General features: G+C 40.3%; 1 protein-coding gene and 1 non-coding gene across 2 annotated transcripts; one reads left to right on the top strand and one right to left on the bottom strand.

Annotated features, from left to right (window-relative positions):
• The first annotated feature begins 493 nt into the window (after positions 1-493).
• On the top strand, positions 494-13273 carry LOC106607049 (uncharacterized). Its single transcript, XR_001329153.2, has 5 exons — positions 494-801; positions 4915-4998; positions 6350-6437; positions 9042-9090; positions 11318-13273. It is a non-coding gene; the product is annotated as an uncharacterized LOC106607049 (transcript).
• LOC106607048 (interleukin-8) lies at positions 12987-14768 on the bottom strand. Its single transcript, XM_014203609.3, has 4 exons — positions 14545-14768; positions 14067-14199; positions 13734-13820; positions 12987-13453 (listed from the first exon to the last, which is right to left on the bottom strand). The coding sequence occupies exons 1-4, from the start codon at positions 14606-14608 to the stop codon at positions 13444-13446; spliced, it is 294 nt and encodes a 97-aa protein (XP_014059084.1). The 5' UTR covers positions 14609-14768; the 3' UTR covers positions 12987-13443.
• Between the last annotated feature and the right edge of the window lie 574 nt (positions 14769-15342).

Here is a 15342-nt window from a genome sequence, read left to right as displayed (position 1 = left end):
TCTCAGGAGGTAACAGCCAGCAAACACAGCTGCTAGTTTTATTTTCATTTTATTCAACCTTTATTTGACTAGGCAGTATTTAACTAGTGCAGTATGGTGTATGGTGTCAGTCAAAGAAGGTAATTAAGTCAAGCTAAATGAGGTGGGAGTTTGTCTGTCAGTGTGTGTGAGAGAGACACCTGACAGAGTGGTGTATGTGCTCTGGGGAATATCTCAGCCATATTACAGCATGAAAGGGTGTGTAGGCCTTCAAGAGTTTTAACCTTACCCTCACTGTTTTCAATTTAATGCTTATCATAAAATGTATAGGCTGTTGTGAATGCAGGGAAAGTTATTTCCATTTCAATAACAAACAACAAAAAGGTACCACTTCTTGTTGTTGATGAAAGGTTGTTGGCCCTCTTCTTTAAAATGCAATGCAAGAGCGCCCTCTGTTGTCAAAAGCAATTGAAGCGCCACACAAAATGTGTAGTTTTGTCTTTCCCGTGAGAGAAAGAAAATGAGCCTATTGACACATTTTGTAATTCCACAAGCCTTGTATGTAATCATTTCTTCGTGTCATTGTTTTTTCGAACTGGCAACATTGTTTCTCGCCTAGGTTCAATTCGATTTTATGTGACCTAAACACACTCATGGCAATGTTAATTTGCCTCAATTGAATACTTGAATATTGAGCAGACAGAGAAATACAACATTGACATTTTCAGAACCCCCGAAAAGAAGCCTGCAAACATCTAATTGGAAGTGGAAGTCATCTCGCTGTTCCAACTTCTGGCTGCTCTACCCAAATGCCTGCAGATGGTGATATTGAATCGTTTCATTCTTCTTTTTCTACTTCTTTTATTGTTCGCGTACACATATTTAGCTGATGTTATTGGTCGCGTACACATATTTAGCTGATGTTATTGGTCGCGGACACATATTTAGCTGATGTTATTGGTCGCGTACACATATTTAGCTGATGTTATTGTTCACATACACATATTTAGCTGATGTTATTGGTCGCGTACACATATTTAGCTGATGTTATTGTTCGCGTACACATATTTAGCTGATGTTATTGTTCGCGTACACATATTTAGCTGATGTTATTGGTCGCATACGCATATTTAGCTGATGTTATTGGTCGCGTACACATATTTAGCTGATGTTATTGGTCGCGTACACATATTTAGCTGATGTTATTGGTCGCGTACACATATTTAGCTAATGTTATTGCGGGTGTACCGAACTGCTTATGTTCCTAGCTTCAACAGTGAAGTAATATCTGACAATACAAAACAATACACAAAATCTAAAGTAAAATAATCAAATTAAGAAATAAGTAAATATTAGGACGAGCAATGTCAGAGTCCGGAATATAAATATACATGTAGATATGATGGGATGTATAGACATTACGGAAAGTATATGTAAATCAATAGTTAAATAAGATAGGCCTTGATTAGAATACAGTATTTACATATGAAGTGGGTAAAACAGTATGTAAACATTATTAAAGTGACCAGTGTTCCATGACAATGTACATAGGGAAGCTGTCTCTATTAGTACCGGGTGGTAGCCGGCTAGTGACAGTGACAGTTCAGGGCAGGGTACTGGGTGGTAGCCGGCTAGTGGTGACTATTTAACAGTCTGATGGCCTTAAGATAGAAGCTGTTTTTCAGTCTCTCAATCCCAACTTTGATGCACCTACAGTATACTGACCCCACCTTCTAGATAGTAGCAGGGTGAACAGGCCATGGCTTGGGTGGCTGAGGTCCTTAATGATCTTCTTGGCCCTACTGTGACACCAGGTGCTGTAGATGTCCTGGAGGGCAGGCAGTGTGCCCCCAGTGATGAGTTGTGCAGACCCCACCACCCTCTGGACAGGACGGTGTAGTTGCTGTACCAGGCTGTGATACAGCCCGACAGGATGCTCTCAATGGTTCATCTGTAGAAGTTTGTGAGAGTCTTAGGGTCCTAGACAAATTTCTTCAGCCTCCTGAGGTTGAAGATGTGCTGTTGCGTGTACCTGGATGTGTGTTTGTTCTTCAGCTTTTGTACACCCCTACAGTTGACACAGTGCTTTCTCTATCCCAACTGTAATCTCCCTCTGACTATGCCCACTCACATCGTGGGATCTCCCTTTTACAAACTGCTGCAACGTGTCCAAATCCTTGGCCCCAAAAGCACAGAAGCGAGTTTGGAACATAGGTCAATACTACCCCACTGATCACCCCTTTTACCCTCAACGCTACCCAACTGATCACCCCTTTTACACTCAACACTACCCCACTGATCACCCCTTTTAGTGGCTCCAGAGAGCAAAGCACACCACAGTTTGAGCCCCGATTCGTGTGACTCAAAGCGTACGCTTACTCTGGGTGGCGGATACACAACAAATGGAAACAATTCCACTTCTGGAAACTTTCACATGCATCCATTCCCAGTTTGTCCTTTACCCAGCCCGACACAATGTATAGGTTGGCCAAAAAGCAAGAATCCACTCTTTCCTAAAGTCTCACTTCTACCTGTCCAAACTCATCTCTGGTAGAATTCTCAGGGCAAATGTTGGAAGTCATATTGGTTTGTAATCAGGAGACGTAGGTATGTACACCTCGAACAAAGATGTATACTCAGGAGACAAATCTCTGATCTTAACAGCACAATTTTTACACCTTCGCATCATTGCACTTCCTCCACTGGCGCTCGCCGTCCTGAGGAATTCCCAAGCCTCTCCAGTCAAATGTTATAAGGATCAAAAATCCTTGAAAGAAGGTCCGGAGCGCATGCCGAGTCGTTTCATCTTACTGTCCAAAGACGTTGTATGCAGCTAGTTATAAACTCGTATCCCCCGTGGACAGGTTCGTACATAAATAATTCTCCATTCAAGCTGTAAAGGTGTCGATTTCCTCTGTAACTCGATTTTTTGACGAGACGGCAGAAAAAAACTGGAAAAATATGCGTTCTTTCTTTACGAAACGCCATTTTCCACCACCATACTAGTGGCTAATTCTACTTCCTGATGTTGTGCCCCATGTAGAGCCAGGGGTCACCCTTAGTGGAATTGCCAACAACCAGATGCATCCGGTTTTCAGGGATACAGCTAATTCAACCTACACTATATATACAAAAGTATGCAATGTCAGCATGTCGTTGGGAGGTTCATCAAATGGGTTTCCATGGCTGAGCAGCCATACACAATCAACATGCGCAATGCCAAGCATTGGCTGGAGTGGTGTAAAGCTCACCGTCATTGGACTCTGGAGCAGTGGAAACACATTCTCTGGAGTGTTGAATCATGCTTCACCATCTGGCAATCCGACGGACGAATTTGGCGGATGCCAGGAGAACGCTACCTGCCCAAATGCATAGTGTCAGCTGTAAAGTTTGGTGGAAGTGGAATAACGGTCTGGGGCTGTTTTTCATGGTTCGGGCTAGGCCCCTTAGTTCCAGTGAAGGGAAATCTTAACGCTACAGCATACAATGACATTCTAGACAATTCTGTGCTTCCAACCTTGTGGCAATAGTTTGGGGAATCCCCTTTCCTGTTTCAGCATGACAATGCCCCAGTGAACAAAGTCCATGCAGAAATGTTTGTCGAATGCTCTTGTGGCTGAATGGAAGCAAGTCCCCCCAGCAATGTTCCAACATCTAGTGGAAAACCTTCCCAGAAGAATGGAGGCTGTTATAGCAGCAACGGGAGGACCAACTCCATATTATTTCCCATGATTTTGGAATGAGATGTTCGAAGAACTTTTGGTCATGTATTGTAGTTTTTTTCCCCTCTGAAAACCGGATGTGGGAACTCCGCTCAGGCCAGGGGCGGAAATCCCGGGGGGGACGGGGGGACACGACCCCCCCATCCTGGGAAAAATATGATTTGTCCCCCCCAATATATCACTGAAACATAACTATGTAATTTAAATAATATTAATAATACGCAATGAAAGCAATTGTGCTGATTATAGACACTTAATAGGGCGTTTTTAAGTTTCAAAAGATTGCGACCCCCCCACCCTTTGCCTCACAATGGTTTGATCCACTGCCAGTTCCGTAGCTTGCTAGGTAACAGAGAGGTCGTATCTACTGTCTGAAAGGCACTCAATGCACGTAACTGACGTGAGGTTAATCCAGTCAATCGCGCACACACACTAGCTGAATATGCAGAGCTAGCACGCAAATATTAACTATTGAGCTAGCTAGTACCTATTCCATTTATGTGGCGTCGTCAAAGATGGAATCTTTGCTATTGTCAATTTATTCCAAGTTCAGCATGCAGATGATGTAAGTTAGTGCTTCAAAGTCCCTGTGATAAGGTTAGCGATAAACTGAAGTCCAAACTGAACAGAACGACACTCTCTTCTACCATTGTCTTAAATATATTTAATGGTCTCGTTGCAAAAGCTAAATTGTCGCAAGGGAACTTTTATTTATTTATTTTATTTCACCTTTATTTAACCCGGGTAGCAAAGATTATAGCAAACACCACTGAAACTGAATTGGTGCTCGCTAGCTTTGCAAATTCAGCTATTGTTGGAAGCCAGCCAATATGAAACAAACTATTAAAATTACAAAAGGTTGCAGCATATGTTGTGTAAATGGTGAACTCATACAGCTGTCAACTCTAGTCATTTTAATCTGTTTCACATTTGCTAGCTACCTTTTAGATCGAAGCCCAAATAGAATGATTGAAGATGATAGAAGCCCATCTCCTACTGTAAATAACCTACACATTGTGTGTGTGTGTAAACCAGCCAGCCAGCCAGGTAGAAAAATGGCAGAAAAATAAAAGACGGACATCAGAGTATTTTTCAATACACCAAAACGCATAGTAAGAACCCTAGTAGCCTAATATCTCAAAGACTAGTTGATAAAATGTTCATAAGAAAGAAATGAAATTCTAATGGAAATGTTTCACAATGATGTCATTAGGCAGAGCAGGCAACAGATGGCACACAGACAGCAGAGCTGGGGACAGATATGCAGGGACAGACTGGCAGAGACAGGGAGTCTCAGGTAAGTTTGTTAAGTCTTTGTTTGGCAACATTATGAAAGGTTCTCCATTTTTTTTACTTGTAAAATAGGAACATAATTGGAAAATGCCATGGATACCCCCACTCTCAACTTAAACTGGTGACTGAACTAAGATTTGTTAAAGGCAATGGTATTGCTGTTGTGATTAGTTGTGTAGTTTTGGGTACCGGTAGTTAGGAGTACGGCAAACACCTTATTTCTTTGGTTCCTCAATATACATTTACCATATTACAATGTAGGCTATGTGTTACAGCACTACTTTTGGTGTCCCCCTCAGGAATTGCTCTTGAGAAAATTTCATGTAATTGTCCCCTCCAAAGTTGATATCAGATTTTCGCCCCTGGCTCAGGCGTTTTCTTTTACACCTGCTTTGTTAGGTTAGCCAGGCGTAAACAACAGACTGCAGCAACCTGATTGTCAGAACGCATTACTCAACATCCGGGACTAGCATTCCTAGGCATTATCCACTTCTGGCATGGTTGTCACTAGTTACCACAGCCACAAAGTCATAATAATTGTACAATTTATCTTCTTATAATCTGATTTTAACCTAACCCTAATCAAAACTCACTGCTAACCTAACCCTAACCTTAAATTAAGACCAAAAAGCTAATTTGAATTTTCATACATTTTTACGATATAGCCATTTTGACTTTGTGACTGTGGTAACTAGTGAAAACCTTATTTGCAGGTTGAATGGAGAATGTTTTATGTATGAACCAGTCCACGGGGATACGAGCATATGTATAGCCTTTGGACGGTAAGATGACATGACTCAATTTTGCCATCTGCCGGCCTTTGGGCTATTGCTGCTCATTGAAACTACCATAGGATAAACTGTAATACTTTAGTTTGTATAATTTGAAACATTTGTACAAATAGTCTATTACAGAGTCTTTATAACCAGGTGTTGAAATGAAGAAATGTCTTTGAAATTGGGCCAAATTTTTTTTGCCTATTTTCTATGTGTGTGTTAAAAGAAACTGAAATAGGCCTTCTGTTTGGGAGTGCCACCATTTGCTTATCTTTTTGCCTACAAAGTAGCATCATTTTCTTGGAGTCCAATTGTTTTGCTCTCTGTCACTTGTCTGCAGAGTTAAAGTTGTTTACATAGCCCACTCAGGACAGAGAATCCCAGTGAAGGCTCATGTGGAGGACAACATCCTCTATCCATCCCACATTTATGTCCATGATCAAAGACATGGGTTCCTCAAGAGGTTGAAATGTATTGTCTTTCTCTCTTAGTATACTACTTGGAAAGACAACAGTGCCTGCATTTCATAGTCTACTTGTGATCTGTTCTGTTACCATCTGGTACTGTGTTTATACTCAGGTGCATATGAGGCTTCGTGGGCCTGTTCTACATGCCATGTGTATGTAAATGAAGTCTACGTCGACAGGCAGCCCCAACCTGAGGAGAGGTAATGAACAATTAAAAACTATAGGTCTACTGTTTATCTAAAGGCAGTAAGGTACATGAATGACTGAATGACATGTTATTTTTGTGTCAAATTGCCAATTGGCAACCCATCCCTTATGGGATTAATTGACACATAAACAAATATTACAATAATTCACTGTGGTAATTAAAAAGAATTATTCTTCCCGTGTTCTCTGCATTGCGCATCGCATGAAGAGTGAAAAAATGTAAGGTAAAACTGAATCCATAATAGTAAATAAGGTTATCCAAGCAATAATTATATCCCTAGAGCATAAAATATACATACACACATATATACTGCATACATACATACATACATACATACATACATACATACATACATACATACATACATACATACATACATACATACATACATACATACAGTTGAAGTAGGAAGTTTACATACACCTTAGCCAAATACATTTAAACTCAGTTTTTCACAATTCCTGACATTTAATCCTAGTAAAAATTATCTGTCTTAGGTCAGTTAGGATCACCACTTTATTTTAAGAATGTGAAATGTCTGAATAATAGTAGAGAGAATTATTTATTTCAGCTTTTATTTCTTTCATCACATTCCCAGTGGGTCAGAAGTTTACATACACTCAATTGATATGGTAGCATTGCCTTTAAATTGATTAACTTGGGTCAAACGTTTTGGGTAGCCTTCCACAAGCTTCCCACAATAAGTTGGGTGAATTTTGTCCCATTCCTCCTGACAGAGCTGGTGTAACTGAGTCAGGTTTCTAGGCCTCCTCGTTCGCCTACGCTTTTTCAGTTCTGCCCACAAATTTTCTATAGGATTGAGGTCAGGGCTTTGTGATGGCAACTCCAATACCTTGACTTTGTTGTCCTTAAGCCATTTTGCCACAACTTTGGAAGTATGCTTGGAGTCATTGTCCATTTGGAAGACCCATTTGCGACCAAGCTTTAACTTCCTGACTGATGTCTTGAGATGTTGCTTCAATATATCCACATCATTTTCCCTCCACATGATGCCATCTATTTTGTGAAGTGCACCTGTCCCTCCTGCAGCAAGCTCCCCCACAACATGATACTACCACCCCCATGCTTTACGGTTGGGATGGTGTTCTTCGGCTTGCAAGCTTCCCCCTTTTTCCTCCAAACATAACGATGGTAATTATGACCAAAAAGTTATATTTTTGTTTCATCAGACCAGAGGACATTTCTCTAAAAAGTAAGAACTTTGTCCCCATGTGCAGTTGCAAACCACAGTCTGGCTTTTTTATGGCGGTTTTGGAGCAGTGGCTTCTTCCTTGCTGAGCGGCCTTTCAGGTTATGTCCATATAGGACTCGTTTTAGTGTGGATATAGATACTTTTGTACCTGTTTCCTCCAGCATCTTCACAAGGTCCTTTGCTGTTGTTCTGGGATTTATTTGCACTTTTCGCACCAAAGTACGTCCATCTCTAGGAGACAGAATGTGTCTCCTTCCTGAGCGGTATGATGGCTGTGTGGTCCAATGGTGTTTATACTTGCGTACTATTGTTTGTACACATGAACGTGGTACCTTCAGGCATTTGGAAATTGCTCCCAAGAATGAACCAGACTTGTGGAGGTGTACAATTTTTATTCTGAAGTCTTGGCTGATTTCTTTTGATTTTCCCATGATGTCAAGCAAAGAGGCACTGAGTTTGAAGGTAGGCCTTGAAATACATCCACATGTACACCTCCAATTGACTCAAATTATGTCAATAAGCCTATCAGAAGCTTCTAAAGCCATGACATCATTTTCTGGAATTTTCCAAGCTGTTTAAAGGCACAGTCAACTTAGTGTATGTAAACTTCTGACCCACTGGAATTGTGATACAATGAATTATACGTGAAATAATCTATAGTCTGTAAACAATTGTTGGAAAGATTACTTGTGTCATGCACAAAGTAGATGTCCTAACCGACTTGCCAAAACTATAGTTTGTTAACAAGAAATTTGTGGAGTGGTTGAAAAATGAGTTTTAATGACTCCAACCTAAGTGTATGTAAACTTCCGACTTCAACTGTACATACATACATACATACATACATACATACATACATACATACATACATACATACATACATACATACATACATACATACATACATACATACATACATACATACATACATACATACATACATACATACATACATACATACATACATATACAGAAAAAAATAAACAGAAGGCATTTGAACCCAGTCTGGCACTAAGAGAAGATTCATATGGGAGACAAGCCTATACACAATCTATATACACACACGTGCCATTTACCACATAGAAGCTAAACATTTTTACAATTTGATTACAGGTAGCCCTTTTTCTTTTATTCCAGGCTTTATCTAAATATTCCCCAAACAGAAATAAACAATGGACAAAAAAATATTTCAGTTTCTCCTCATTGCTCAGCCACATAATGCCAGGGTCTATCTGGTGTGCTTTCTGGAATAAGAGCAAGTGTATATCATGGTAGAAAGGGCAATATAGGATAAAATGAGTTCTCTATTTCTTCAAGGTTACAATAGTTACATAGGCTTTCCTCTTCCATTTCACCACAATACCGACCTGTTTCAATTCACAGAGGCAAAATCCCCGATCTTAGCTGTGCACATAGCATCTCTTGCTTTTAGGTAAGTTATACATAATATATCTCTCACACACAAATTCACCCTTAATCAAACAAAAGGGTCTCAATTTGGGTTTATGATTAATCTCCTCCACCCATTTTTTTTCATATTGCATCAACAGTTGTATTTTAATCATATCTCTGTCTCCCTTAATTTGGATTTCGTACAGATGTTCACAGTCAGACTGTTGAAAAAGGTCAGACATTTCAGTTGCCCAGGCTCCCGCTATGGATAGATCCCATTGAACAACTTTACTAGCTATTCTGGCAGTTGACATATCCAACAGACTATTCCAAAGTCTCACCATACACACCTTCCATCTCACCTCACAGGGTTCCCAGCCCATGTTCCCAATTATTGCAAGGTGCAAACTTGTGGACACCTAAAAAGTAACATAGTGCTCTGTTATGGACATCTTCATTTTTAAAATACATCTTAGCACCCCACACTCCTGAATAGTCCAGTACATGACACACACATGTCTGATACAGTACAAGTGCAAGGCAATGCCCTCTTAAAAATACCTGTTTATAATGACACCATATGATGAAAGCATTAAATAACATGTACACTGCATTCGGAAAGTACTCAGACCCATTCACTTTTTCCACATTTTGTTACATTACAGCCTTATTCTAAAATTGATTAAATCGTTTTTTCCCCTCATCAATCTACACACAATACAAAATAATGACAAAGTAAAAACAGGTTTCTAGAAATGTTTGCAAATGTATAAAAGTATATTCAGACTCTTTACTCAGTACTTTGTTGAAGCACCTTTGGCAGCGATTAGCCTCAAGTCTTCTTGGGTAAGATGCTACAAGCTTGGCACACCTGTATTTGGGGAGCTTCTCCCATTCTTCTCTGCAGATCCTCTCAAGCTCTGTCAGGTTGGATGGAGAGTGTTGCTGCACAGCTATTTTCAGGTCTCTCCAGAGATGTTCGATCGGGTTCAAGTCTGAGCTCTGGCTGGGCCACTCAAGGACATTCAGAGACTTGTCCCGAAGCCACTCCTGCGTTGTCTTGGCTGTGTGCTTAGGGTTGTTGTCCTGTTGGAAGGTGAACCTTCGCCCCAGTCTGTGGTCCTGTTCTGGAGCAGGTCTTCATCAAGGATCTCTCTGTACTTTGCTCCGTTCATCTTTCCCTCGATCCTGACTAGTCTCCCAGTCCCTGCCACTGACAAACAACCCCAGCTGTGGCTGGTTTCTTCCAGACGTGCCGCTTGGCATTCAGGCCAAAGAGTTCTAGCTTGGTTTCATTAGACCAGTGAATCTTGTTTCTCATGGTCTGAGAGTTCTTTAGGTCCCTTTTGGCAAACTCCAAGCGGGTTGTCACATACCTTTTACTGAGGAGTGGCTTCCGTCTGGCCAATCTACCATAAAGGCCTGATTGGTAGAGTGCTGCAGAGATGGTTATCCTTCTGGAAGATTCTCCCATCTCCACAGAGGAACTCTGGAGCTCTGTCAGAGTGACCATTGGGTTCTTGGTCACCTCCCTGATCCCCCGAATGCTCAGTTTGCCCGGCTGGCTAGCTCTAGGAAGAGTCTTGGTGGTTCCAAACTTCTTTACATTTTAGAATGATGGAGGCCACTGTGTTCTTGGACCCTTCAATGCTGCAGAAATGTTTTGGTACCCTTCCCCAGATCTGTGCCTAGACACAATCCTATCTCGGAACTCTACGGACAATTCCTTCGACCGCATGGCTTAGCTTTTGCTCTGACATGCACTGTCAACTGTGGGACCTTATATAGACAGGTGTGTACTTTTCCACGTTATGTCCAATCAATTGAATTTACCACAGGTGGACTCCAATCAAGTTGTATAAACATCTTAAGGATGATCAATGGAAACAGGATGCACCTGAGCTCAATTTCAAGTCTCACAGCAAAAGGTCTTAATACTTTTGTAAATAAGGTTAACATTTCTGTTTTTATTTGTAATAAATTAGCAAAAAAAATCTAAAAACCTGTTTTTGCTTTGTCGTTGTGGTATTGTGTGTAGATTGATAAGAAGAAAAAAAGATTTAATCAATTTTAGAATAAGGCTGTAACATAACAAAATATGGAAAAAGAGAAACAGTCGGAATACTTTCCAAATGCACTGTAATTATTACATTCTGGAAAGATATACATTGAATTTTTGACACAAGTTCATGATTGTCATACAGTTGTATCAAATGACTGCTCGCCACTGGGAGGATGACGTGTTGGATATGGCCCCTCTGCTCCAGGAGAACTCGTCTGCGCTGCCAGATCATCCTGACCCCAGAGATGGATGGCATCGGGGTCACCCTGCCCAAGGTCACACGCAACTTCTATGTGGACGGGCACGTGCCCGCACACCACTAAGTTTAGGGAAGAGAGAGGCTGAGACCCAAAGAGAGCGGTGAGGATCAAAGCGAGAACTGAGTGAGGATTAAAGTGAGCTGAGTTAGGGTGAAAGAGGAAGTGCCATTGCTCATGGAAGCTCCTTGTGGCACATAAATGTCTTAGGTGTGTGGATAGCATGGTATTAGGGTAAATGCCTAGCCAGGTTTACTGTACATTTTCTTCGTCTTAACTTTCAAAATGATCTTATGAATAGGAGTGTACTGTACCCCTCCTCCCTGAGATAGACCAAATTCCTCCATGGATTCATACTGTGCTTAGCAAGTTGAAAAGAGAGTTACAAGTTGGACTAATACAAATGTGTCCACACAAATTGCACAAGGTAAGTCCTGTTAGTGTACCCGGCCACACGCTGCTGCTTCAACAGCATAGCTTCTTGGCTCACCAGCTCGCACTGAGACTAGATTTCCCATCCTCTGTCTTGCAAACGCACCTCACCACCCTCTTGAAATACCTTTAACCAGCTACGCCAGCAAAAAAATAAAAAATAAACTCAGAGGAGTGAGTTTAGAAAACTCAACTCGGTTACATTAGGATACTAAAGGTCTTGGGAACTTTAAGTTCCTTGAAGTTGTATATTGCAGCTGGTTCAAAAACACTTATCACCTGGAGTCTACACCGTCTTCACCTGGAGTCTACACCGTCTTCACCTAAAGTCTACACCGTCTTCACCTGGAGTCTACACCGTCTTCACCTGGAGTCTACACCGTCTTCACCTGGAGTCTACACCGTCTTCACCTGGAGTCTACACCGTCTTCACCTGGAGTCTACACCGTCTTCACCTAAAGTCTACACCGTCTTCACCTGGAGTCTACACCGTCTTCACCTGGAGTCTACACCGTCTTCACCTGGAGTCTACACCGTCTTCACCTGGAGTCTACACCGTCTTCACCTGGAGTCTACAATGTCTTCACCTTGTCAGTTGTGTGTATCTTCTGTTGCCAGTACAGCATTGAAGTAAAGCAAATGAACTTGAAGCCATGAGATGTAGATCACATAGTGGTTGATAATGAATTTAAAACACATGTACCTTATCATGTAATGACCAAAAGAGTGCCAAGCTCCACTGCCAGATTTTCAAAAATGTAAGCGCTGTGATACGTTGCATCAATTAGTCTGTAAGAGAAGTTTCATCTAGCAAAATATTTTTGTTGATGAGTTCGGAATCTTCTCAAATAACATCATCTGAAAGCACAATCATCCATTCTGGAGTGGGGGAGTCTAAAGTGACTTGTATCCAAGCCAAGCTCATTGGCCACTGTGTAGAACAGGCAACAATGAATTACCCTTTTCCTGTCAAATGGAAATCCAACTTTTGGTTTACTGTGAGGAGATGTTCTTATTTTTACTGAATGATTGCTTGTTAGTATTGTTGTTACAATGCTCTACCCTCCCTTGCTTCAGGCAAAAGTGTCATAAGACTTGTCTAAGTCCAGCTGTTGTAAAAAGCTGTGATTGCATTTTAGAAGGAGTAATGGTTATATACAGAAAATAGAGACAGCGAGAGACAGATTTCAGAGGGTTTTTTCACACATTTATTGTAATTGAATTAGATTGGAAGTTTCAACATGATCCAACAGTTTAATATAAATAAGTAGGCAAATAAATAAATATATCAATAAATATCCTGAGGTTTACATGAATACATTAGTTTGAGGGTCAAGTAGGATGTGACGTTATTCATACGAAATCATTCCAATACAACCGGAATGCATGTAAATCTCAATGAAACGAAAACTATTTATGAAATAAAAAGCAAATATAAGCTTAGTACATAGTACTTGGTTGTATATAAGAAACCGACTGTCTCTTCATTTAAAAAAGTCTCATGCCACTTTAAATCTAGTATTGTATTTCAACCTAGATAGAAAATGATAGAATTCAGCCTATCAATCTTATAAATACTTATTTGGTATGTATCTTGTAACAGTTCAGAATCCCAGAGTTTTCATGGAATGATTCCCCTTCTTCATTTGTTGCTGTTGAGGAAAATAAAAGGTTACGTTATTACAATATAATTGCCCATGTGGTTTCACAACTTTTTGTGAAGCTAGACAAGAAAATTCCCCAAACTCAGCTGAAAGAAAATGTCACTTGAACCTAGACATATTTCTGTCAGGTGAAGCAAGTCATGCTCTGCTGTATTTATGACATTATTTTGTCCAATCAAACTCTCTGTCATTTAACAGTCATCCTATCTGTGTTGTTTTACCCGGTCGGTTCACATCCTTAAACTCATACAGCCTAACTTGTACTTACTTGGCCAGCATCTTCTCAATGACCCTCTTGACCCAAGGAGCGCTGACATCCAGACAAATCTCCTGACCGCTGTTGCTCAGAGTTGCACTGCAGGGCAGACACACAGCACAGTCAGACAATCATGAAACCTGGTAATAACTACATTTTAGTGTCCGCATTAGCTAGTGAAATTGGATGGTAGTCAGGGAGTAGAACTGATTAACTAAAGTTCTATATTTTTAAGTTAACGTTATATAGTAACCACATTTAATGTCAACATCAAATAATAGCCATATTTTACAGTAAGCATTTGCCAGTGTAATAGAACTATAATCAGGAAGCAACAGGACTCACATGATCTCAGTGTCTCTGCAGTGCGAGCTGGGAGGGAACATCTCCACCTTCTTAATGAGTCTACCAATTCGTCTGCTTTCTGTCTCAATGCAGCGACATCGCAGGTCAGCCCCCACGCCTCTCAGACTCATCCCTGTTAGAGGTAAGAGGTCAAGGGTCAGGGGTAGAAAGAATACACAGGTATCCACCGTGATGACAAACACACTTGATTAGTTAGAGGGGGAGCGAGAGAGTCATCTGGATAAAAGCGTGTTTTAAAAGGGCATTTATATATTATATATATATTATATATATATATATATATATATATATATATATATATATAAGATGCAGATGGACAGATTGAGTTGTATGTACAATAAGATACAAGATAGTATATAAAGGTAAATAGTAATCCTGCTACTCATAACCATTATATTCATGTCCATTGGTGTCAATGCATTGAGTCAGAGTGATGTAGGTAATAATATAAACTCACCCTCAGTAATGGTCAGGAGGGCCAGGAGCACAATGACAAGGCTGGCTGACATTCTGATGCTCATCTTGGAGTTACAGATGATCCTACTAGAAATCCTCTAATAAAGTCTGTTGTTATCTCGCTGGTAACAAGTATTGTTATATCTTTCTCTTATTGTCAGTCCGGTTGTGAGTTCTCTTTCTTGCTCTTCTTCCTTCTCTGTCTGTGGCGAGTATGAATCTTCCGCTGTGAGGAGCGATGTTTTAAAGCCGAGTTCTGGAAGTGAGTTATGATGGCATATAGAAGATTGTGAAATCGGGGGCTTGGCAGAGTGAGGCAGGGCATTTCTCAATTTTACTCCTGAGTGACATCAGTGCTGTAAAGTACTTAAGAAAAAATACTTTAAAGTACTACTTAAGTCATTTTTTGGGGTATTTGACAACTTTTACTTCACTACATTCCTAAAGAAAATAAGGTACTTTTTACTCCATACATTTTCCCTGACACCCAAAAGTACTCGTTACATTTTGAATGCTTAGCAGGACAGGAAAATGGTGTAATTCACACATTTATCAAGAGAACATCCCTGGTCATCTCTACTGCCCATGATCTGGCAGACTCACTAAACACAAATGCTTTGTTTGTAAATGATGTCAGTGTTGGAGTGTGCGCATAGTTATCTGTAATATATATATATTTTTAATTTTTTTGACAAATATAAATATTCTCTGTCTTATTATTAATAATGTAATCATGTAGACTAGCCTACCCTCACAGAGTTGGCACATTTGCATTTTTATTTTTGTACAAAAATGGTGG

The sequence above is a fragment of the Salmo salar genome, chromosome 06 (genome assembly GCF_965601325.2).
Source record: "Salmo salar chromosome 06, fSalSal1, whole genome shotgun sequence".
Taxonomy (NCBI): Eukaryota; Metazoa; Chordata; class Actinopteri; order Salmoniformes; family Salmonidae; genus Salmo; species Salmo salar.
Note: the sequence above shows the minus strand (reverse complement) of the source record. Positions and strands in the feature narration are given on the sequence as shown.

Coding starts and splice junctions, on each gene's coding strand:
- LOC106607048 (XM_014203609.3), bottom strand. CDS start 14,608: ATGAGCATCAGAATGTCAGCCAGCCTTGTCATTGTGCTCCTGGCCCTC. Junction 14,200..14,544: donor CCTCCTGACCATTACTGAGG/GTGAGTTTATAT, acceptor TACCTCTAACAG/GGATGAGTCTGAGAGGCGTG. Junction 13,821..14,066: donor TGCAGAGACACTGAGATCAT/GTGAGTCCTGTT, acceptor TCTGCCCTGCAG/TGCAACTCTGAGCAACAGCG.